We start from the raw sequence: 26,662 nt of genomic DNA, 5'->3' as shown, positions 1-26,662 counted from the left end.
TGAAGATATTTTCATAAATATTCTCGTCCGAAATTATATACCTCCTCGTGCTTCCTGTGTATCATTATATTGGAAACATTCAATAGAAAATTTAGTACTGAAAAGTAGATTATGCGAAACTATGAAGAAAGCCGTGGACAAATCACAAAGAATAAGTTTGACTTTAAAGAATCCAAATGATTCAATGTCTGCTAAAGTCTTTAGTGAATATCTTGCTCCTTACTCTAAACCCTTGCAGATAATAGTTTCTATCATCCTCTGATCTTAGATATTCCGAGATATTATCGTATCTTTCATTATAAATATCCTCCATATTTCTGGAGATATTTTTATAACTATTCTTATCTGAAATCATTAATCTCTTCGTGCTATCAGTATTACATCATATAGAAACTGTTAGTTTCTATATTCTGTAAACTTTCGAGCTTAAAATATGAATGTTATTAAAGTAATGTTGGGAACTGATGCATGAGTTAGTATAATATAATGACACTTGATCAACGTAATTATATTACAGTAAGTCATGCTGAGTTCTAATGGGACATTATGATTCACAGATCATAACTTCATCATGTGCCATGTTACACGACTCGTTCATTCTACTTCACTTCCGAACATATCAAGAAAATATATTCTTGATAGTTCTATTCTCAGTGATTCTGGTAATTTGACAAATCAAATCGTGCCATTACGATTTCCTTCTTAGAACATTAACAATGTTCATTCCAAAGTTTATACCTGTGAATTCTGAACCATTATAAGCGGTGCTTAATCGCAAGAAGAAGAAACGAAGGGACAAAGCTTCGAAATAGAAATTGGGATATAAATCGCAGTAAATAAAAGAGAGCATTAACTGGGGATGACAATGATTATGGAAAACAGAAGAACGGACTTCGAAATATAAGGGAGAATATAAAGCCCGATAACAACACATAAATTACAAACCGTGTATGTCAATGTTTATCGCAATTTAAAGACACGGGAGAATTAAAAAAAACAATATAACACCAAGGGCGAAGTGGAAGAAAATAGAATCCTCCTGTGAAAATTGGAAAAGGAGAATGAGTGCTGCGATAGTCAAAATAAGAACAAGGATTAGAACTGGATTAAGCATTCTCACAATCTTTTGGATGTATGAAATAAGAAGGAAAGTATAGGAATGGTGAGAATAATGGAACGGAAGAGTTTAATTTATAATGAAAATATCAGACAGAGTAATCGAAGCAGATCACCGTATTTAATTAGAGAGATCTTAATTTCCTTATTCGTCGAAGAATCAGATCTTATAGATTTCCAAGATTTTCTTTTAAATCCCTTGAATTCCGGAATTCAACCAAAGCAACGTCAAAAGTTAAAACAAAACTTCATTTATTCATTTTACTCTTTTGTGATAGCTTCATTCGTACTCTTCGAATAATCAAATTATTTTATCTATATTATTCAATAATGATAAAACTCTATTTATCAGCTCATATTCGTCAGGAAAACATATTTATTGTTAGCCATGATGATCTCACTCAAATTTCGGGACGAAATTTCTTTAACGGGTAGGTAATGTGATGACCCGAGAATTTCCGAACAAATTTAAACTTGATCTTTATTTGATTTCGACACGATAAGCAAAGTCTATTAAACCGTGTTTCAAAATTTTTGAATAGTTTACATGGATTCATTTAGTCTTTAACTATGCCCGACGATTCACGAACAATTGTGTGTAAATAAATATGTAAATAAATATAAATATAAATATAAATAAAAGTATATATATATATATAAACATCTCAAATTTGTAAAGTATACTTTGATCAAGTGAAATTAAAAATGTAAAATAATAATTAGAATAAGTAACTATTAAAAAGAATATATATATATATATATATATATATATATATATATATATATATATATATATATATATATATATATATATATATATATATATATATATATATATATATATATATATGTATATATGGTATTATTATAAATCTATATATGAATTCTATTAATAAGAATTAGTATATTGTAATAAGTATAAAATATACAAACATTAAACATTCAAATATGTTAAATATATAACTAAGTGTACAAATTTAGTAATATGAAAGGCTAATATATTAAATGTAATTGTTATGTTTACTATTCTTATTATTATTATTAGTAATATTAATATTAGTTATTAGTATTATTAATATTATTATAACATATAACATACAAATATGAAGTTGTTATATTTAATTTATTATTGTTAATATTATTGTTATTAATATCATTATTATTATAATTAATTTTATTTTATTACTAGTGCTAATATGATATTACTATTATTATTAATTCTATTATTATTATCCTTAGTATTATAAATGTTAATGATTATTATTAATATGTACTAATATTATTTAGTATTAATTACATATATATAAATAAATTAGTAATCGTACTCTGTTCTATGTCAACATCTAATCTATTTATTTATCTGCTAAAATTCGGTATATATACAGCAAGTTAGTAAGAATTAGTTTCATATCACTATCCAACTTTATGGAGTTTTGTTTCTATCTAAATTCTTATATATATATCTGTATCATATAATGTTCTAATCTCTATCTGATATTTATCTGTTTGTCTTCTTCCTTTTGGCATCGAATAAGATTGCTAACCAATCCCCAATTTAAACGAATAAATTACAATCAAGATAACTGTTAAATCATGTGTTCACTCACGTATTATATACAGGTACTTCTGCTATTGCAAAGATTAAAAAAACACAGAATGATATTTTTTTTTCTCACGTCATCTGTTCTTCACCTTCATGGCCAAAATTCGAATTTGATTTCTAAATAAAAATCCTTAAATGCAGTGTTACTAGGAATCTTCCTCTAAAACTTTCTGTAAAGTTTCAAACATTAATTTTTCAAATTACGAACGAATTTTGGAAGTCAAGGTTTGAAAATAAAAATTCAACGTTTGTTCATTAATAAAATTCGAATTGTCTTTTACAGTTCGTGTCAAATTAATAATTTTTATAGATTTTAGGAAGATTTAGGAGCATATTTCGTTTAGAAATCTCTGTCTAAAAAGGTTCCAATCTCAAAATCAATTTCATTTTTTTTTTCGCAGAACCGTAGCAGCAGAGGCTGTGTAATATATACATTTTTTTTCTGTTTTTCGTTGTTAATGAATTTAAAACTCATTTTAAATATATCTGTTTCATTTATGTTTTAAATAAAACTAAAAGGATTAGATATGGTTATACTTGGTTTGTTATCGATTCAGACGAATGGTGTGAAGAAGAAGATAACAGAAACTCTGGTTAAATAAATACGGTTTGTTAAATAATCTGAAAGATTGTAGCAGCGTATTGGTTTATGGGAGTTGTGAGGGAATGGGAGGTCTCGGGTTCGAGGCTGGCGGATGGCGGTTTTTCTATTTTTTTTTTTTTTTGAGCTACTTCTTCAAGGTAGCAAATTTATTATACTTATCATTATTATTATTATTATTATTGTTGTTAGTATTGTTAGTATTGTTAGTATTGTTTTTATTATTATTCCTAGTATTATAAATATTAATAGAATTGTAACTATTATTATTATTATTATTATTATTATTATTATTATTAGTATTATTATTATTATTATTTAGTTGAATTTATTATTATTAATATTATCAGTGTTAAAATCATTAATATTAGTAATATTGATATAAGCATTATTACGATTAGAATATAAAAGATGATAAAAGGATAGGTACTAAATAAGATGATTAGTGAATTATCAGTATTATGATTTAAAAGATAAGGATAAAAATTATAAGTATAAGATAATATACAATTATGATTAAAATTGTTATCGTTAACATTAATATCAACATTATTATCATTATAATTATTAATATAAATAGTAGTATTATTATCATTAATAAAATCACTATTTTTATAACCATTATTAGTATTCAATACTATTAAAAGTACCACTTTTATAAAAATTATCATTTTATAACAATGATTATTATTATATTAGGATGAAACAACTTTTTATTTATTATTAACAACATTATTTTATCAACCAACCATTAGTTATATAAAATCCATATTTACTACGTATAACATAACTATATTATTATTTTTGTAATAAATGTTAATAAATGTAATTAATTATATTATTAATGAAAAACATAGTTAAAATAACAAGTAATTCACTAATAATAATATATATATATTCGATTACGATTATATATGTATTAATGAATATACAAATGATATAGGTTCGTGAATCTAAGGCCAACCCTATACTTGTTCAATGTCGTTTTATGTATTTTTACTACAAAATACATTAGGTGAGTTTCATTAATCCCTTTTTAAATGCTTTTACAATATATATTTTTGGGACTGAGAATACATGCGCTGTTTTATAAATGCTTTACGAAATAGACACAAGTAATCGAAACTACATTCTATGGTTGGATTATCTAATCGAATATGCCCTTTTTTATTAAGTCTGGTAATCTAAGAATTAGGGAACAAACACCCTAATTGACGCGAACTCTAAAGATAGATCTATCGGGCCTAACAAGCCCCATCCAAAGTATCGGATGCTTTAGTACTTCGAAATTTATATCATGTCCGAAGGAGAATCCCGGAATGATGGGGATATTCTTATATACATATTGTGAATGTCGGTTACCAATTGTTCAATCCATATGAATGATTTTTGTCTCTATGCATGGGACGTATGTTTATGAGAAATGGAAATATGAAATCTTGTGGTCAATTAAAATTATGAAATGATTATTTTTGTTAAACTAATGAACTCATCAACCTTTTGGTTGACACTTGAAAGCATGTTTATTCTCAGGTACGAAAGAAATCTTCCGCTGTGCATTAACTTATATTAGAGACATTACTTGGAGTCATTCATGGCATATTTCAAAAGACGTTGCATTCAAGTCATTGAGTTCATCAATATTATTATTAAGTCAATTATAGTTAGATATATTATGAAATTGTATACCTGCTGTCAATTTTCGATGAAATGAAAGTTTGTCTTTTCAAAAACGAATGCAATGTTTGTAAAATGTATCATATAGGGGTCAAGTACCTCGCGATGTAATCAACTGTTGTGAATCGTTTATAATCGATATGGACTTCGTCCGGATGGATTAGGACGGGTCCTTTCATCAAGAAGCCGTGAGAAAAGACGTTGAACGAGCTTTCGGTGTTCTTCAAGGTTGTTGGGCAATACTAAAACACCCAGCAAGACCTTTTAGTATCAATAAAATACATCGAATCATGTACACTTGTGTTATACTGCACAACATGATCACCGAAGACAACGAGCGCAACATATGCGACCTCGAAGAGGATTATCTCCGCGAACGAGAAAACATGCCGCGACGTACTTGGACGGAGAGAGTTGCGCTCCAAGATCGGGTGGATCGAGAGATGCAAGATAAAAGAGCGCATCATGTCCTTCGCAACAATTTGATCGAACACATTTGGAAACTCCTGGATGATTATATTGTTCGAAACAATTAGCGTTATTTATTGTGTTTTTTTTTATTTATGTATTGTCTTTTATTTTTTAATTATGTAATGTTTTTTAATTTTTAATAATGTAATGTTTTTATTTTATTTAATAAAATGTTATTTGTATTTATTTATTGTATTTAAATAATAATTTTAAATTGGTTAAAATTTGGAATGGAGTGTATGATAGTGAGTATTTAGTGAAAGGAATGTTAAAGGGTTTGTGCTGATGTAACGCTGATGTGGCAGGAAAAATGATAGTGAAAGAATTGAATGATAGTAAGTGGCCTTATCGTCAGCCACTGATACAAGAAAAGAAAAAAAAATCTCTTTTTTTCGGATGAACAGTAAAACCTGATGATAAACAGTAATCTGACACCGAACAGTGATTCCTAACGGATGAATAGTGATTTTCTGAAGCGCGGTGAACAGTAATTTCGCCGTGAACAGTACCTACGTTTTTTTTTAATAGGATATCAAAGCCCAAACGTAAGAGAGACCCAGCTAATCGGAATTAAGATATGTGAGATAAACCATCAAAATCCAAACGCGGGAGAGACCCAACTAATCGAAATGATAGGGTGGATCGATTGCTCTGAATACCAATTGATGAGGATCAAGGATCCGTTGGAACACAAACGCTTTTCACAACAATAGTTAAAACACAAACGTCTCTAATTGATAAAACAATTACGTAAAACTCTTACGTAAACAAGAAAAGGGAGTATTAGAACTCAAGCTTTTATTAATTCAAAGAAAGATAGATTGGTCCATACGTGAACATATGCGGACTATCCATATCCAAACGTATACCGACTGGCCTAGACTCTTATTCTATCCCAACTTTAATTTAATGGAAACAAATATAATTTAAATAAGTAAATAAACCTAATGAATAAATTAGTCTTTAGCTTTGTGAGCAAGCAACGTTAAACTTCAAGTTCGGTTCCACATTAGAAAGACAGCAACTGAACCTAAAAAATAAAAAGATCAAATACGATTAGAGAATCTCACGTTCAAACTAAACATATAAAGCTAAATCAAGGGAAACGTCTCACCTTTTAACGCAGGTAGAATTTCACATAGTCATTGCATTCCTGAGTGTCATTCCAAGGCTCAAACTCCTTCATATTGCCATCAGAATCAGAAATCATAATTATCATCATACTTGGCTCCTCATAATTAGCAACAAGATGCATATACCCCCCTTCCATAGAATCATTAGGAAGTTTTACATCTTTAAACCGTTCTGAACATCTTTTTCCAATATTGTCCTTTTTCAGATCAATGTACATGCACTGACGAATGTCAAGGGACTCAAGATGAGTACAGCCATCCATAATCGCCTGCAACCCAATATTGTTCAGGCTATCTCCGATGAGTTCAAGGTGGCTTAAACTAGGTAAATATTTAGCAATAGCTATGCCCGTATAGTTCACATGATCAGGTTCTTCTTTCTTGAAAAATCCCCTTCTATTCAATTTGAATGTTTTTAGCAAGGGACAATAACGTCCAACATCATCAATATCTTCAGCCGTAATCATTGTTCTATGGATGAGACTGAGTTCCTCCAATAATGGAATTTTCTTAAGAGAAAGACCCCAACGACTCATTATTCGACCTTGGCAATCTATGACTTCTAGACGTTTAAGCTGGCTTGATCTGTTAAAAACAAATAATGCAAAGATATTATATGATGATAGCAGCAGTTGATGGGTTGGATTGTATTTGTGGCATACAACTATATATTTTTATTGCACATGTTACTTTTATTAGTGTTTTACACATAAATCATCAATCAATTGTATAGTTTAAATCACACATCCTCATTTACACATAATACTAATTTAAATTATATATCAAATAAAGATCTTCCCAGTATTCTATATTCTATATTCTAAATTCTCTCTCTCTCTCTCTCTCTCTCTCTCTCTCTATATATATATATATATATATATATATATATATATATATATATATATATATATATATATATAGTGGTAGGATCAAGAGGGAAGTAACCAATCGGGGGGAAGCGGGGGGAAGCAAAAACTTTTTTTTTTTTTTTCGTTTTTTGAAAAAACCTTGTTCACGAACATTATAGATAGGATGAAAATATGAACATTTAGTAGAGACACTTTGTGATAAATGTTTTTATTTTGGCGGGAAAACGCTTGAAGAAGTAATATATAACAATTATCGTGTTTTTCGAGCGTATGTTGAGGTTTTAGCTATTGGGGTTTAGATATTAGCCTTTAGATATTAGGGTTTATAGGGTTTAGAAATTTAGGGTTTAGGGTTTAGATTTAGGGTCTAGATTTAGGGTTTAGATTGAGTTTTTAACACGAACGGTTTAGAGTTTAGGGTTTAGGGTTTAGGGTTTGGTGTTTTGGGTTTATGGAATAAACCCAAAACGCCAAACCCTAAACCCTAAACCCTAAACTCTAAATCGGGCTAAATTTTACTTCACAAAACATGAAGAAAAAAAAAACGTTCATATTCTTCACGAACAATATTATCTTGAATGTTATTTTTGTCGATCGTTTTCCCGCCTAAATAATAACATTCATCACGAAGTGTCTCTTCTAAATGTTCATATTTTCGTGTGATCTTGATGCCGGGAAAAAAAATTCCAAAAAAAAAACGAAATTTTTTATTTTTTTTTTGCTTCCCCCCGCTTCCCCCCGATTGGTTACTTCTCCATTGATCCTGCCCATATATATATATATATATATATATATATATATATATATATATATATATATATATATATATATATATATATATATAATATAAAATATGTATCAGAATGTTTTATTATTATATCACAAACATAATAAGAGCCTTGACAATCAGATTTATAAGCTCCGGGATCAAAATCATATTATTCACTAGTAAACAGTTATCAAATATGGTTGTGGGTCAAGTCCAGTTATCTGATAGTCTAGAAAAAAAAAAGAGCATGATCCACTATCCAACTTATAGACTAGCTAAGTTAAAAGACAACAAGGGGCCGTTTAGTTTTCTTGTGTATTAAGCGATGTTTCCATATGCCTCTGTTTCTATGGACTATGTCTCCTACAAACACGTCGTTTTTCAGAACAAGTGATAGATTAAGTGGCAAAAAAACAACAATTTCACTTGCTAAATTAAGAGTTATACAGGAAACAAATCATTAAGTGAAAGTAACCAGACCGATCCTTAAGCTAAGCCTTCACTTAGCATTATCATATTAGCAACACTACTTTCAGACAACAAACAGAGAAACTAACAAGTCAATTACAATCTAATAAAAGGAAGCCTCATAATAACTAAAGTTAACTCATAATATGATGAGTATATTTAAAAAGAAAAAGAAAAAATAGTAAAAGCTGAAAAGAAAAAAAAAACACACACACACACACACAAGTAAAGTGACCACTGGTATATCACATTCAGTAAGCCCCCTAGAGCTTTTAGAAAGCTTCCCCTTTTGATAATATTAAGTTATAAATCAAAGATAAAATACTTCTGAAAATCGTGTTGGGTGAGTTTGTCTTTCTAAAAACAACTTTAGATAGTCACTGAAGATTTTTAAGTTATAGTTTCCAAAAACAAAATAAATAAATAATAATAATAAATAAACAAATCGATTTAGCATCATGAGATAAATGAAGAAGTAAAGAAGATTAAAAAGCATCTCTTAGGGCGTGATTTTACACACAAAATGCACAACAGAGAGATAATAATAAGCTCGCATACCTATCCGAAATATATCGGAGAAGCTCGTAATCACCAAAATCATGGATAGAGAGATCAACCAATTGGCCTTGGCTTCTATCAACAACAAGTTTACATATCTTTATACATAATGGCCTACGTAATGCCCGATCATACGATTCGCCTTGGTTGTCCATAGATATAACCCTCCACATAGCAGGGTCCTTGCATATTTTTCGCCAAGTTGTGCAAACTTTCTCAGCATTATTAATTATATCAAACACACTAAGTCTTTGGAGTATATTGGCAGTTATATCATCTGGGAGCTCTAACCAGTTTGCAGTTGGTTTCTTCACCTGCCAACGTTGTTTAGGTTTTGAAACAAACTTGGATTTCTTTCCTTTTCGTCTATTTGATTTTAATGTTGATGCGTTTGTCACTTTGGCTGCGTAAAAAAAACACACACACAAAATACAAAAAAGCTGTTTACATTCACTCGAATAATAAAGAAGATACCGAGGGAGAACGTACTAAAGTATACCACCAACTCTATTATGTGTATCAAACTTCGTTTTGATCTATCGCGTATATCCAACTTTTGAATAATAATGCTATTGTGTGTATATATATATAATGGTGATTTTACTTATTTGTCTTAAAAGTGTAAGATATACATACAAGTTGCCACATAAATGGAAGTACTATCTAATACTCCATACATAAAATAGTGAATGTTGTAGATTAGCTATACAAAATAAACCAAAATGAAGTTAACTACACACAATATTATAAACTGATAAAATGCTCAAACAAGCAAGCTAACCGATATATGTTTAAACTATTTATTAAAAAAATATATATATGTAAAAAAAAAAAAATTCATGTGTAAACCACATATCACTCTTCTTATTCCTTAATGTTAATTACACATTTTGCAAAGCGTATAAAACAAGCGTAAACTCAAAGATATGGGTGTGTTGGTGTTGGCTTATGCAGTAGAATTATAAGATAAATTTGTCAATTAAACTCAAAGACTCTAAGAATGTCATAAAAGGGGTTATATTTTAACAAGCTACATTATATTAAATAACCTAATTATCAGAATAAATGAAAATCGCACACAAAATAGAGATGAAAAACAAACCCTAAACAAAACTAAAGAACTTCAAAATTTTCAATAATCATCACTAGTAGAAGTAAAATTCTGTAAATAAATGAATAGAACTGAGTGAAAAGAACCATTATATGACTTAATAATAACAATAATAATAATAAAAATTACCTTGGTCAGCTTTCATCGTTTCTCTCAGATTATGCTCGGGAGCTGGCTGGAATTGGAAGCCAGTATGTTTTCGTGTACGCCCATTTGATTCTGACGTTGATGCCTTTGTCAGTTTAGCTGCATAAAAAGAACACAATATACAAACAAACTGTTACATTCATTCATTCATATAATAAAAGATATATTGGGTGAGAAAGTACTAAACTATAACACAAACTCTATTACGTGTATGAAACATGATTTTGATTAATTGCGTATATCCAACTCTTAAATAATGCTGTTGTATGTATTTAATAAAAGTATTACTTATATGTCTTAAAAAGTGTAAGGTATCGATACAAGTTGTCACATCATTGAATGTAATACTCGTATGTGATACATACAATAGCGAATATATTGTAGGTTGGCTGCACGTAATAAACCATAATGATGTTGAGTAGACACAATAGACTATAATTTAGTACATTCATACCCACTATCACTTCTAAATAAATCAACAAAAAAGAACCTCTTAACAAATAAGCTGCTCAAACAAATTAACCAAGATATGTTTATACTATTTATTAAATAATCATATTTAAACCACAGATCATTCTCCTTAATCCTTATTGTAAATTATAAGTTTTGCAAACTATATAAAACAATTGTTATCTTAAAGACCTATTCATTTATTTGGGTTAGCTTATGTAGACAAATTAAATTAGAGTATGACATAAAATTGTCAATAAAACTCAAAGACTATTAGAATGTCATAAAAAGAGTTAGAATTGATACTTCTACTGTTCTACATAACATAACATTCCTAATTTTATCAGAATAAATCAAAATCGCACTAGAAAAAGATATAATTAAAATTAAACCCTAACAGAACTAATGAACTTAGAAAGCGTCTACTATTACAACTATTTCAATTTCAATTATCATCATAAGTAGTAGTAAAATTCGGTAAATAAACGAATAGACCTGAATGAAAAAAAAAAAAGATAAAAAAATCAAATTATGACTTTAATACATAAAAATTACCTTTGTCGGCTTTCATCGCTTCTCTGAGACGATTTTCGTGAGATGGATCGAATTCAAAGCCAATACGTTTTCACGGAGTCCTATTATCTTTTATTTTTGTTCATCGTTTCATCCCCAAAAAGTAGGCATGAAACCTAAATTTGCAATGTATTTATACAAAGGGTATAAACCGCTTTTCATATCGAAATCGATCGAGTTATCGATGATTTAAGGATCCGTGCTCTGGGTTTTCTTACTTTATATTGCAAAGGCCCATGCCCAAATACTATTTAATGGACTTCCAATAAATTTGAAATGAATAAAAAAAGTAGAAGAAAACAAATTAATTAATTGGATTTTTTTTAACGGCGATTTTTTTTAGTAACAATAGATCATTTCTTTCAACGACCCTCATCATTTGCACGTAACACACACGTTCGGGCAGAAACCTGAACCCGATCGACGGTACCCGGGAACACATCCATTCGGGCAGTGGTTCCGAGTAGGGGTTCGTGAACGAATCTGTAACAACCCAACCCGTTATCCAACCGAAAACACTAATTTTTTTTTTTATTAAACAGCCCAGTTTCAGACATATGGAGCGCCGCACCATATAGGGGCGCGCCGCTCCAAAGTGGCATGTCCACTTTCTTTTTATGCTCGTTCGTAAAACACGTTTCTCAACACTTTTAAATGAAACAAATTATCATAACACGTCAATATAAGTAAAACTAAGAATTTCCCACAATAAAATTGAGTTTTACCACATCAGGCCCACATCGACCCAAATTACGACAAGTGACCATTTCGACCCATTTTAGTTTAATACAAAACATAGACCGAACATGGCGATTGGGGATACGCTACCAAATCCTAATCAAATCCAACATCACGTCTTCTAAAGCAAACTACGCAAGTCCACTAGTCCCCACACTTACCCGAGCCATCCTTCACGCAAATCTATAAAAATGTAAACAACGAGAGGGTAAGCTAACGCTTAGTGAATGCAATAATTATACATATACATATATAATCTACTTACTTGCAAACACTTACACAAATACCGCATACGAGCTAGCAACTCAACAAACATGCAATCACAATGCATACTAAATATCCGCAATTCACAACAAGCTAGCATCGCCAAAAGCATATAGTTCACAATTTAATATGCTAAAACTACAACACATGACCATGGTTAACCAATCGTACAAGGGAACGGTACTTGTGAAAGACCGTCGGAGTTCATAACATCCGTTAGTGTACTTAATCACCGCGTAATCACTAATCCCCCTGGTGATGTCTTGAACACCGCGACTAACTCACCCCCATGACAATGTGGTGTCTTGAACACCGCGACTAACCCACATGTCAATCAAAACAATGATTTACCCTCGTTAAGATAGCGATTGCTTTACCGCAAGTAAGTCCAAAATTTTTCCTATTTGAGGACTTTTTCCTTAAGCGTCCAGGGTGTCTATATCTATAACAAATTTTCGGGTTATCAATTCTGCAATCAGGGTCCTCCTTGTACAGTATCTGGGCTAAGTGGTTATTCTTTCCCTACCTCTAACAGACCATAATGCGTATACTCAAGTGGTTCCTACCAAAATTTCCTTTGAATCGCTTCATATTCCTTATATAGTAACTGGGACTTCTGCATGATTTACTTCAATATAATCACGCTGGCCTGGCGTCATTATATTGTACTAAATCGTACGTTCATTCCAATATCACTCCATATGGTCAATGTAACGTGATCACTTCAAGTTCTACTCAATTTCATCTAACGGTGCTTCATCTATGCTATCTCAAAACAAAATCTACATAATTAATCTCATGGTTTCTCGGTGTGGGTGCGTAGGTTCTGTAGGTCATGCATCAATGCCTAAATGTCCCGAAATTTCTTCAAAATGTTCGGGTTCAAGTAACGTCATTAGGTTCCTTTCTAGAAATTCAATATGGGTCTCGTGTCGAGTTGTAGGTGTAGCAAGTAGTAATACGATATGTCTTGAGGCGACTCCCAAGTCTTTGGGTGTGGCTGAGCATCAGTGAAAGACACTATGACCTTGTGAAAGGAGATGCCTTCCCGACTTTTCCAATGCCCAAGAGTGTTAGGGACCTAAGTCCAGAAGTGTCGTAAGATCGTCGAGTAGTGGTGAAGAATGAAAGAGATAAGTGACGGTCATGAAAGCGTACGGGATACGAGTCAACTTGCGAAACTGAACAACCTTCTAATGTTCATACATTGTATGTGGCTAATTAGGGTGAGCTCGGGGTGCGGTTACTCCGACAAGTCCTCACATATCTCCTCCTCCGAGGATCAACTTTAGCGGGCGTGTAATCCGAGAGGTACTCCTCCTAGATTGCGTGAAGTAATGTTTCGATCTCTGGAACGGTGGAACGGTAGTAACAGGTGGATTACACATATATAAAGTTTAAGTACTCGTGTCTAGTATGTAAAACATAAAAAGCGCACGTATTCTCAGTCCCAAAAATAGTAAAGTGGAAAGGGAGCTATAACTCACCGTGAATAAGCAGTAAAAGTCGATATGAAAAGTATGCAAGTAGTAAGTCGGTCCGAAAGGTCGTCAACCTAAGTCAAAGGTCACTAAGTCAGTATATTGTCCCCAAAAGTTTAAAAGTGCATAAATTAAGTCTTAAGTATCATCATCATCATCATTCGTAAAAGCTAAAGTAAGTTTTCAACATGAATAGAGATCGAAACAAAAGGCTGACTTCGGACAGCTACTACGACCTCTATACAAAACGAAAAGACGCATGGTCAGTGGCCAAGGCTCCGTATGTGAGTCCTCTAACCACTTTCCAATTTTCAGATCCTAAATCGATGTTGTTTGACCGTGGCGACGGTTCAAGCGTGAGTAGGTCAGAATTTTCAGCACGTCGTTACAAAGGCGTAGTGATTTTCGGAAGGCTATAAATCCTAAACCGTTTATCGGATTTAGGCGAGTCTTAAACGAAAAGTCATCTACTCGAAACGAACTATATGAAAATAAACTTTACAGAAGTCCCAGGTGTCTGATCAGACCCTGAAAAACAGTAAACAAGTGCTCCGGTGGGTTTCTTGGTGCTTGATGCTCATCACAGTTCTCATCCTTGATGCGTGTAAGCTTCAAGTGTACAACTCTTTGATGTTTTAGCATCACTTTGACCAAGTTTCAACCATCAACACACAAAGTCAAGACTAGGTAAGAATACAACTCACTTAAGAGTTTTAGAATGATGATGAACCAAAGTTACATCATGTTCTTAGTCTTAACACAAATACAAGTTCTGTCTACAACAAAAGCTACAAACTTTCATTCAATCAAACAAGTAAGAACATAAATTTGATCAAACAAAGTAATGGAACCCTAAGCTAGAGAGCTTGGATCCTTTTAACAAAAGTTATGAGATTGCAAAGATAGAAAGCTTGAATCTTTTATGTTCTTGAAGATCTTGAAAGCATGAAGCTAGATCTTCAAGTTTCATGAAGATCATAAACACAAGTTTTGATCTTTCTAACAAAATAAGGAGATCATAAGCTAGAGAACTTAGATCTAACAAGTAAATGAAGATTCAAAGCTAGAAAGCTTGAATCTTTAATGTTCTTGAAGGATTCAAATCAAAGTTTGAATCTACAAGATATAACAAGATCAAAAAAGCTAACAAGCTTGATCTTATAAAGATGATGATGATTTCGAAAATGAAGAAGGAAAAAGAAGAAGAAAATCAAGAAACTTACAAGTTTTAAGTGTGAGAAAAACTATAGAGAAAATAAGAGAGTAAGTGTGTGTAAAATGAGAATGAGATCAAGTGAGAAATGGGTGGAAATGGCTTGGTATTTATAATGGGGAGGGTGGTGGTGGCCGTAGGTTCATGGGGGGACAAAGGGGACACCTTTTTGCTTTTTGGTTAGTGATGGTCTAAAGTTAGTGCTTATTGTTAGGATCCCATGCAACATTCCTAGTAATGGTTAACAAAAATGCTAGTATGTTGGCTCTTATAAATGGGTTTTTGTCCTACATCTTAATGGGTCACTAGTCCATAAAAATTGGGCTAATTAAATGGTCCACTAGCTAGAGTAGGGGGGGCTTAAGTCCAACAAGGTAGAAAGTCCAACAAGACTAACTAGTGTGTTCTAGTAAATTACTAAGCGTAATTAAGCATCTAAAAACCCAAGTAATTGTTATTAGAAAATAACAATTAGTATTACGTAGTCATAATATTCTAATTATGACCAAAGTTAAACGTGTACCAAAATACATAGCTCGTTCTAATCGTCAAGTGACACTAACGGTCATAAAAGTATTCGAGGATCAAGTTAAGTATCTAAGTACTTAATGGCACGTTGTAAGGTATTAACGAAAGTAATTAGCATGAATTAAGATCCCAGAACATCATATAGCTCAGTACGCACAGATACGCAGTTTCGTGATAACAACAAGCACAAAAGTAAGTCGAAAAAGTCGGGTCGTTACATGTAATCAATTGCTATTGATTTCGTGGTCATAACAAGATAAGAATCATTCGTTTTCATGATGTAATCTGTGTTTAAATGGAGTCTTTAGTTAGGTTTTTATCTAAGTGGGTTTTGATGTCAAATTATTTGATTTTGATGTTGGTTTGGTGTAAAACGTTATGGTTTATGTTCCTTTAGTTGTTATAAACGTTTTATAAGCTTCGTTCGGTCAAAACGTTTAGAAATCGAGATTTGGGTGATTTTGGTTCGAAACCCGTCAGTTTCTGCTGCTGTTGCTCGATGAATACAACGGTTGCAGCTTGCAACCGCATGGGTAGACTGTGCAACCGTACGGGTGCATGTGCAACCGTACGGATGCAGGGGTGTTGGTGCAACCAGGCAGTGGGTGTGCAACCATACGGGTGCACGATGCAACCGTACGGATGGACTTGCAACCGTACGGATGCATGTGCAACCGTACGGATGCAGATCAGTACTGCAATGTTATTTAATTTGGCAGTTTTCTAACCGTTATGCTGCCCACGTGACTTATGATAATCAGAATGCATATTCTGAAAATGCATAAGTGTTAAGTGGACCTTTTTGTGGCGCTTTTGATACTGATTCGATGTATTGTACTGTTTTGTGCTATCGGGCAGAAACTAACTTGGTTTATGAACAAATGAATGTTACATTGTAATTATATTCATTAATATTAATATTTTTAATATTAATATATTTGCTTTCAATAAAATATTATACTATATACTAAATGTCATTTTATGTATTTTTACTACAAAATACATTAGGTGAGTTTCATTAATCCCTTTTTAAATGCTTTTACAATATATATTTTTGGGACTGAGAATACATGCGTTGTTTTATAAATGCTTTACGAAATAGACACAAGTAATCGAAACTACATTCTATGGTTGGATTATCTAATTGAATATGCCCTTTTTTATTAAGTCTGGTAATCTAAGAATTAGGGAACAAACACCCTAATTGACGCGAACTCTAAAGATAGATCTATCGGGCCTAACAAGCCCCATCCAAAGTATCGGATGCTTTAGTACTTCAAAATTTATATCATTTCCGAAGGAGGATCCCGGAATGATGGGGATATTCTTATATACATATTGTGAATGTCGGTTACCAAGTGTTCAATCCATATGAATGATTTTTGTCTCTATGCATGGGACGTATGTTTATGAGAAATGGAAATATGAAATCTTGTGGTCTATTAAAATTATGAAATGATTATTTTTGTTAAACTAATGAACTCACCAACCTTTTGGCTGACACTTGAAAGCATGTTTATTCTCAGGTACGAAAGAAATCTTCCGCTGTGCATTAACTTATATTAGAGACATTACTTGGAGTCATTCATGGCATATTTCAAAAGACGTTGCATTCAAGTCATTGAGTTCATCAATATTATTATTAAGTCAATTATAGTTAGATATATTATGAAATTGTATACCTGCTGTCAATTTTCGATGAAATGAAAGTTTGTCTTTTCAAAAACGAATGCAATGTTTGTAAAATGTATCATATAGGGGTCAAGTACCTCGCGATGTAATCAACTGTTGTGAATCGTTTATAATCGATATGGACTTCGTCCGGATGGATTAGGATGGGTCCTTTCATCAAGAAGCCATAAGAAAAGACGTTGAACGAGCTTTCGGTGTTCTTCAAGGTTGTTGGGCAATACTAAAACACCCAGCAAGACCTTTTAGTATCAATAAAATACATCGAATCATGTACACTTGTGTTATACTGCACAACATGATCACCGAAGACAACGAGCGCAACATATGCGATCTCGAAGAGGATTATCTCCGCGAACGAGAAAACATGCCGCGACGTACTTGGACGGAGAGAGTTGCGCTCCAAGATCGGGTGGATCGAGAGATGCAAGATAAAAGAGCGCATCATGTCCTTCGCAACAATTTGATCGAACACATTTGGAAACTCCTGGATGATTATATTGTTCGAAACAATTAGCGTTATTTATTGTGTTTTTTTTTATTTATGTATTGTCTTTTATTTTTTAATTATGTAATGTTTTTTAATTTTTAATAATGTAATGTTTTTATTTTATTTAATAAAATGTTATTTGTATTTATTTATTGTATTTAAATAATAATTTTAAATTGGTTAAAATTTGGAATGGAGTGTATGATAGTGAGTATTTAGTGAAAGGAATGTTAAAGGGTTTGTGCTGATGTAACGCTGATGTGGCAGGAAAAATGATAGTGAAAGAATTGAATGATAGTAAGTGGCCTTATCATCAGCCACTGATACAAGAAAAGAAAAAAAAATTCTCTTTTTTTCCGGATGAACAGTAAAACCTGATGATAAACAGTAATCTGACACCGAACAGTGATTCCTAACGGATGAATAGTGATTTTCTGAAGCGCGATGAACATTAATTTCGCCGTGAACAGTACCTACGTTTTTTTTAATAGGATATCAAAACCCAAACGTAAGAGAGACCCAGCTAATCGGAATTAAGATATGTGAGATAAACCATCAAAATCCAAACTCGGGAGAGACCCAACTAATCGAAATGATAGGGTGGATCGATTGCTCTGAATACCAATTGATGAGGATCAAGGATCCGTTGGAACACAAACGCTTTTCACAACAATAGTTAAAACACAAACGTGTCTAATTGATAAAACAATTACGTAAAACTCTTACGTAAACAAGAAAAGGGAGTATTAGAACTCAAGCTTTTATTAATTCAAAGAAAGATAGATTGGTCCATACGTGAACATATGCGGACTATCCATATCCAAACGTATACCGACTGGCCTAGACTCTTATTCTATCCCAACTTTAATTTAATGGAAACAAATATAATTTAAATAAGTAAATAAACCTAATGAATAAATTAGTCTTTAGCTTTGTGAGCAAGCAACGTTAAACTTCAAGTTCGGTTCCACATCAGAAAGACAGCAACTGAACCTAAAAAATAAAAAGATCAAATACGATTAGAGAATCTCACGTTCAAACTAAACATATAAAGCTAAATCAAGGGAAACGTCTCACCTTTTAACGCAGGTAGAATTTCACATAGTCATTGCATTCCTGAGTGTCATTCTAAGGCTCAAACTCCTTCATATTGCCATCAGAATCAGAAATCATAATTATCATCATACTGATTAGAATCACCAAAAGATATCCCAAATTCATAACTTGGCTCCTCATAATTAGCAACAAGATGCATATACCCCCTTCCGTAGAATCATTCGGAAGTTTTACATCTTTAAACCGTTCTGAACATCTTTTTCCAATATTGTCCTTTTTCAGATCAATGTACATGCACTGACGAATGTCAAGGGACTCAAGATGAGTACAGCCATCCATAATCGCCTGCAACCCAATATTGTTCAGGCTATCTCCGATGAGTTCAAGGTGGCTTAAACTAGGTAAATATTTAGCAATAGCTATGCCCGTATAGTTCACATGATCAGGTTCTTCTTTCTTGAAAAATCCCCTTCTATTCAATTTGAATGTTTTTAGCAAGGGACAATAACGTTCAACATCATCAATATCTTCAGCCGTAATCATTGTTCTATGGATGAGACTGAGTTCCTCCAATAACGGAAATTTCTTAAGAGAAAGACCCCAACGACTCATTATTCGACCTTGGCAATCTATGACTTCTAGACGTTTAAGCTGGCTTGATCTGTTAAAAACAAATAATGCAAAGATATTATATGATGATAGCAGCAGTTGATGGGTTGGATTGTATTTGTGGCATACAACTATATATTTTTATTGCACATGTTACTTTTATTAGTGTATTACACATAAATCATCAATCAATTGTATAGTTTAAATCACACATCCTCATTTACACATAATACTAATTTAAATTATATATCAAATAAAGATCTATCCCAGTATTCTATATTCTATATTCTAAATTCTCTCTCTCTCTCTCTCTCTCTATATATATATATATATATATATATATATATATATATATATATATATATATATATAGTGGTAGGATCAAGAGGGAAGTAACCAATCGGGGGGAAGCAAAAACTTTTTTTTTTTTTCGTTTTTTGAAAAAACCTTGTTCACGAACATTATAGATGGGATGAAAATATGAACATTTAGTAGAGACACTTTGTGATAAATGTTTTTATTTTGGCGGGAAAACGCTTGAAGAAGTAATATATAACAATTATCGTGTTTTTCGAGCGTATGTTGAGGTTTTAGCTATTGGGGTTTAGATATTAGGCTTTAGATATTAGGGTTTATAGGGTTTAGAAATTTAGGGTTTAGGGTTTAGATTTAGGGTTTAGATTGAGTTTTTAACACGAACGGTTTAGAGTTTAGGGTTTAGGGTTTGGTGTTTTGGGTTTATGGAATAAACCCAAAACGTCAAACCCTAAACTCTAAATCGGGCTAAATTTTACTTCACAAAACATGAAGAAAAAAAAAACGTTCATATTCTTCACGAACAATATTATCTTGAATGTTATTTTTGTCGATCGTTTTCCCGCCTAAATAATAACATTCATCACGAAGTGTCTCTTCTAAATGTTCATATTTTCGTGTGATCTTGATGCCGGGAAAAAAAATTCCAAAAAAAACGAAATTTTTTTTTTTTTTTTGCTTCCCCCCGATTGGTTACTTCTCCATTGATCCTGCCCCTATATATATATATATATATATATATAAAATATGTATATAAAATATGTATCAGAATGTTTTATTATTATATCACAAACATAATAAGAGCCTTGACAATCAGATTTATAAGCTCCGGGATCAAAATCATATTATTCACTAGTAAACAGTTATCAAATATGGTTGTGGGTCAAGTCCAGTTATTTGATAGTCTAGAAAAAAAAAAGAGCATGATCCACTATCCAACTTATAGACTAGCTAAGTTAAAAGACAACAAGGGGCCGTTTAGTTTTCTTGTGTATTAAGCGATGTTTCCATATGCCTCTGTTTCTATGGACTATGTCTCCTACAAACACGTCGTTTTTCAGAACAAGTGATAGATTAAGTGGCAAAAAAACAACAATTTCACTTGCTAAATTAAGAGTTATACAGGAAACAAATCATTAAGTGAAAGTAACCAGACCGATCCTTAAGCTAAGCCTTCACTTAGCATTATCATATTAGCAACACTACTTTCAGACAACAAACAGAGAAACTAACAAGTCAATTACAATCTAATAAAAGGAAGCCTCATAATAACTAAAGTTAACTCATAATATGATGAGTATATTTAAAAAGAAAAAGAAAAAATAGTAAAAGCTGAAAAGAAAAAAAAAACACACACACACACACACAAGTAAAGTGACCACTGGTATATCACATTCAGTAAGCCCCCTAGAGCTTTTAGAAAGCTTCCCCTTTTGATAATATTAAGTTATAAATCAAAGATAAAATACTTCTGTAAATCGTGTTGGGTGAGTTTGTCTTTCTAAAAACAACTTTAGATAGTCACTGAAGATTTTTAAGTTATAGTTTCCAAAAACAAAATAAATAAATAATAATAATAAATAAACAAATCGATTTAGCATCATGAGATAAATGAAGAAGTAAAGAAGATTAAAAAGCATCTCTTAGGGCGTGATTTTACACACAAAATGCACAACAGAGAGATAATAATAAGCTCGCATACCTATCCGAAATATATCGGAGAAGCTCGTAATCACCAAAATCATGGATAGAGAGATCAACCAATTGGCCTTGGCTTCTATCAACAACAAGTTTACATATCTTTATACATAATGGCCTACGTAATGCCCGATCATACGATTCGCCTTGGTTGTCCATAGATATAACCCTCCACATAGCAGGGTCCTTGCATATTTTTCGCCAAGTTGTGCAAACTTTCTCAGCATTATTAATTATATCAAACACACTAAGTCTTTGGAGTATATTGGCAGTTATATCATCTGGGAGCTCTAACCAGTTTGCAGTTGGTTTCTTCACCTGCCAACGTTGTTTAGGTTTTGAAACAAACTTGGATTTCTTTCCTTTTCGTCTATTTGATTTTAATGTTGATGCGTTTGTCACTTTGGCTGCGTAAAAAAAACACACACACAAAATACAAAAAAGCTGTTTACATTCACTCGAATAATAAAGAAGATACCGAGGGAGAACGTACTAAAGTATACCACCAACTCTATTATGTGTATCAAACTTCGTTTTGATCTATCGCGTATATCCAACTTTTGAATAATAATGCTATTGTGTGTATATATATATAATGGTGATTTTACTTATTTGTCTTAAAAGTGTAAGATATACATACAAGTTGCCACATAAATGGAAGTACTATCTAATACTCCATACATAAAATAGTGAATGTTGTAGATTAGCTATACAAAATAAACCAAAATGAAGTTAACTACACACAATATTATAAACTGATAAAATGCTCAAACAAGCAAGCTAACCGATATATGTTTAAACTATTTATTAAAAAAATATATATATGTAAAAAAAAAAAAATTCATGTGTAAACCACATATCACTCTTCTTATTCCTTAATGTTAATTACACATTTTGCAAAGCGTATAAAACAAGCGTAAACTCAAAGATATGGGTGTGTTGGTGTTGGCTTATGCAGTAGAATTATAAGATAAATTTGTCAATTAAACTCAAAGACTCTAAGAATGTCATAAAAGGGGTTATATTTTAACAAGCTACATTATATTAAATAACCTAATTATCAGAATAAATGAAAATCGCACACAAAATAGAGATGAAAAACAAACCCTAAACAAAACTAAAGAACTTCAAAATTTTCAATAATCATCACTAGTAGAAGTAAAATTCTGTAAATAAATGAATAGAACTGAGTGAAAAGAACCATTATATGACTTAATAATAACAATAATAATAATAAAAATTACCTTGGTCAGCTTTCATCGTTTCTCTCAGATTATGCTCGGGAGCTGGCTGGAATTGGAAGCCAGTATGTTTTCGTGTACGCCCATTTGATTCTGACGTTGATGCCTTTGTCAGTTTAGCTGCATAAAAAGAACACAATATACAAACAAACTGTTACATTCATTCATTCATATAATAAAAGATATATTGGGTGAGAAAGTACTAAACTATAACACAAACTCTATTACGTGTATGAAACATGATTTTGATTAATTGCGTATATCCAACTCTTAAATAATGCTGTTGTATGTATTTAATAAAAGTATTACTTATATGTCTTAAAAAGTGTAAGGTATCGATACAAGTTGTCACATCATTGAATGTAATACTCGTATGTGATACATACAATAGCGAATATATTGTAGGTTGGCTGCACGTAATAAACCATAATGATGTTGAGTAGACACAATAGACTATAATTTAGTACATTCATACCCACTATCACTTCTAAATAAATCAACAAAAAAGAACCTCTTAACAAATAAGCTGCTCAAACAAATTAACCAAGATATGTTTATACTATTTATTAAATAATCATATTTAAACCACAGATCATTCTCCTTAATCCTTATTGTAAATTAAAAGTTTTGCAAACTATATAAAACAATTGTTATCTTAAAGACCTATTCATTTATTTGGGTTAGCTTATGTAGACAAATTAAATTAGAGTATGACATAAAATTGTCAATAAAACTCAAAGACTATTAGAATGTCATAAAAAGAGTTAGAATTGATACTTCTACTGTTCTACATAACATAACATTCCTAACTTTTTCAGAATAAATCAAAATCGCACTAGAAAAAGATATAATAAAAATTAAACCCTAACAGAACTCATGAACTTAGAAAGCGTCTACTATTACAACTATTTCAATTTCAATTATCATCATAAGTAGTAGTAAAATTCGGTAAATAAACGAATAGACCTGAATGAAAAAAAAATAAATAAATCAAATTATGACTTTAATACATAAAAATTACCTTTGTCGGCTTTCATCGCTTTTCTGAGACGATTTTCGTGAGATGGATCGAATTCAAAGCCAATACGTTTTCACGGAGTCCTATTAACTTTTATTTTTGTTCATCGTTTCATCCCCAAAAAGTAGGCATGAAACCTAAATTTGCAATGTATTTATTTATACAAAGGGTATAAACCGCTTTTCATATCGAAATCGATCGAGTTATCGATGATTTAAGGATCCGTGCTCTGGGGTTTCTTACTTTATATTGCAAAGGCCCAGGCCCAAATACTATTTAATGGACTTCCAATAAATAAATTTGAAATGAATAAAAAAAGTAGAAGAAAACAAATTAATTAATTGGATTTTTTTTTGAACGGCGATTTTTTTTTGGTAACAATAGATCATTTCTTTCAACGACCCTCATCATTTGCACGTAACACACACGTTCGGGCAGAAACCTGAACCCGATCGTTGGTACCCGGGAACACATCCATTCGGGCAGTGGTTCCGAGTAGGGGTCCGTGAACGAATCTGTAACAACCCAACCCGTTATCCAACCGAAAACACTAATTTTTTTTTTATTAAACAGCCCAGTTTCAGACATATGGAGCGCCGCACCATATAGGGGCGCGCCGCTCCAAAGTGGCATGTCCACTTTCTTTTTATGCTCGTTCGTAAAACACGTTTCTCAACACTTTTAAATGAAACAAATTATCATAACACGTCAATATAAGTAAAACTAAGAATTTCCCACAATAAAATTGTGTTTTACCACATCGGGCCCACATCGACCCAAATTACGACAAGTGACCATTTCGACCCATTTTAGTTTAATACAAAACATAGACCGAACATGGCGATTGGGGATACGCTACTAAATCCTAATCAAATCCAACATCACGTCTTCTAAAGCAAACTACGCAAGTCCACTAGTCCCCACATTTACCCGAGCCATCCTCCACGCAAATCTATAAAAATGTAAACAACGAGAGGGTAAGCTAACGCTTAGTGAATGCAATAATTATACATATACATATATAATCTACTTACTTGCAAACACTTACACAAATACCGCATACGAGCTAGCAACTCAACAAACATGCAATCACAATGCATACTAAATATCCGCAATTCACAATAAGCTAGCATCACCAAAAGCATATAGTTCACAATTTAATATGCTAAAACTACAACACATGACCATGGTTAACCAATCGGGAACGGTACTTGTGAAAGACCGTCGGAGTTCATAACATCCGTTAGTGTACTTAATCACCGTGTAATCACTAATCCCCTGGTGATGTCTTGAACACCGCGACTAACTCACCCCCATGACAATGTGGTGTCTTGAACACCGCGACTAACCCACATGTCAATCAAAACAATGATTTACCCTTGTTAAGATAGCGATTGCTCTACCGCAAGTAAGTCCAAAATTTTTCCTATTTGAGGACTTTTTCCTTAAGCGTCCAGGGTGTCTATATCTATAACAAATTTTCGGATTATCAATTCTGCAATCAGGATCCTCCTTGTACAGTATCTGGGCTAAGTGGTTATTCTTTCCCTACCTCTAACAGACCATAATGCGTATATTCAAGTGGTTCCTACCAAAATTTCCTTTGAATCGCTTCATATTCCTTATATAGTAACTGGGACTTATGCATGATTTACTTCAATATAATCACGCTGGCCTGGCGTCATTATATTATACTAAATCGTACGTTCATTCCAATATCACTCCATATGGTCAATGTAACGTGATCACTTCAAGTTCTACTCAATTTCATCTAACGGTGCTTCATCTATGCTATCTCAAAACAAAATCTACATAATTAATCTCACGGTTTCTCGGTGTGGGTGCGTAGGTTCCGTAGGTCATGCATCAATGCCTAAATGTCCCGAAATTTCTTCAAAATGTTCGGGTTCAAGTAACGTCGTTAGGTTCCTTTCTAGAAATTCAATATGGGTCTCGTGTCGAGTTGTACGTGTAGCAAGTAGTAATACGATATGTCTTGAGGTGACTCCCAAGTCTTTGGGTGTGGCTGAGCATCAGTGAAAGACACTATGACCTTGTGAAAGGAGATGCCTTCCCGACTTCTCCAATGCCCAAGAGTGTTAGGGACCTAAGTCCAGAAGAGTAGTGGTGAAGAATGAAAGAGATAAGTGACGGTCATGAAAGCGTACGGGATACGAGTCAACTTGCGAAACTGAACAATCTTCTAATGTTCATACGTTGTACGTGGCTAATTAGGGTGAGCTCGGGATACGGTTACTCCGACAAGTCCTCACATATCTCCTCCTACGAGGATCAACTTTAGCTAGCGTGTAATCCGAGAGGTACTCCTCCTAGATTGCGTGAAGTAATGTTTCGATCTCTGGAACGATGGAACGGTAGTAACAGGTGGATTACACTACTAGTCCTTAGGGTTAGACGAGTGGGAAGAGGGTTCAGAAAAACATCTGAACTAGGAAAGATAAATTCTCCGAGTCGGTACAGCGAATAAAAGACATGTAGCAAGAACGCAATCAGGCATAATAACTACGGCATCCTAGATCGTCTACAGTAGTACATAGCATGGCAATAATAACAGTATTAAACAGAAGTAGCATACGATCAAAAGCAGATAGTAGCATGCAGTAGCGAGAATAAGTAATAGCATACAGCAAGTTCACATAGTAATAAAAGTAAGCAGTAGCATGCAGCAGGTTCCGCAGAAACAAGTAAACGAGCAAGTTGTAGATTAATCCTATTAGTGAATTCTACTTGGCCTGGTCTAGATTCACTAATGCAA

At 32.5% G+C, this 26,662-nt stretch overlaps 1 protein-coding gene across 1 annotated transcript; it reads right to left on the bottom strand.

Moving 5' to 3' along the window:
- Positions 1-6,585: 6,585 nt before the first annotated feature.
- LOC139840775 (putative F-box/LRR-repeat protein 23) lies at positions 6,586-7,137 on the bottom strand. Its single transcript, XM_071831022.1, has one exon. The coding sequence runs from the start codon at positions 7,135-7,137 to the stop codon at positions 6,586-6,588; it is 552 nt and encodes a 183-aa protein (XP_071687123.1).
- Between the last annotated feature and the right edge of the window lie 19,525 nt (positions 7,138-26,662).

This window comes from Rutidosis leptorrhynchoides, chromosome 4, assembly GCF_046630445.1.
Source record: "Rutidosis leptorrhynchoides isolate AG116_Rl617_1_P2 chromosome 4, CSIRO_AGI_Rlap_v1, whole genome shotgun sequence".
NCBI lineage: Eukaryota > Viridiplantae > Streptophyta > Magnoliopsida > Asterales > Asteraceae > Rutidosis > Rutidosis leptorrhynchoides.
The sequence above is the reverse complement of the archived record's forward strand: the minus strand, read 5'-3'. Positions and strand labels throughout refer to the sequence as shown.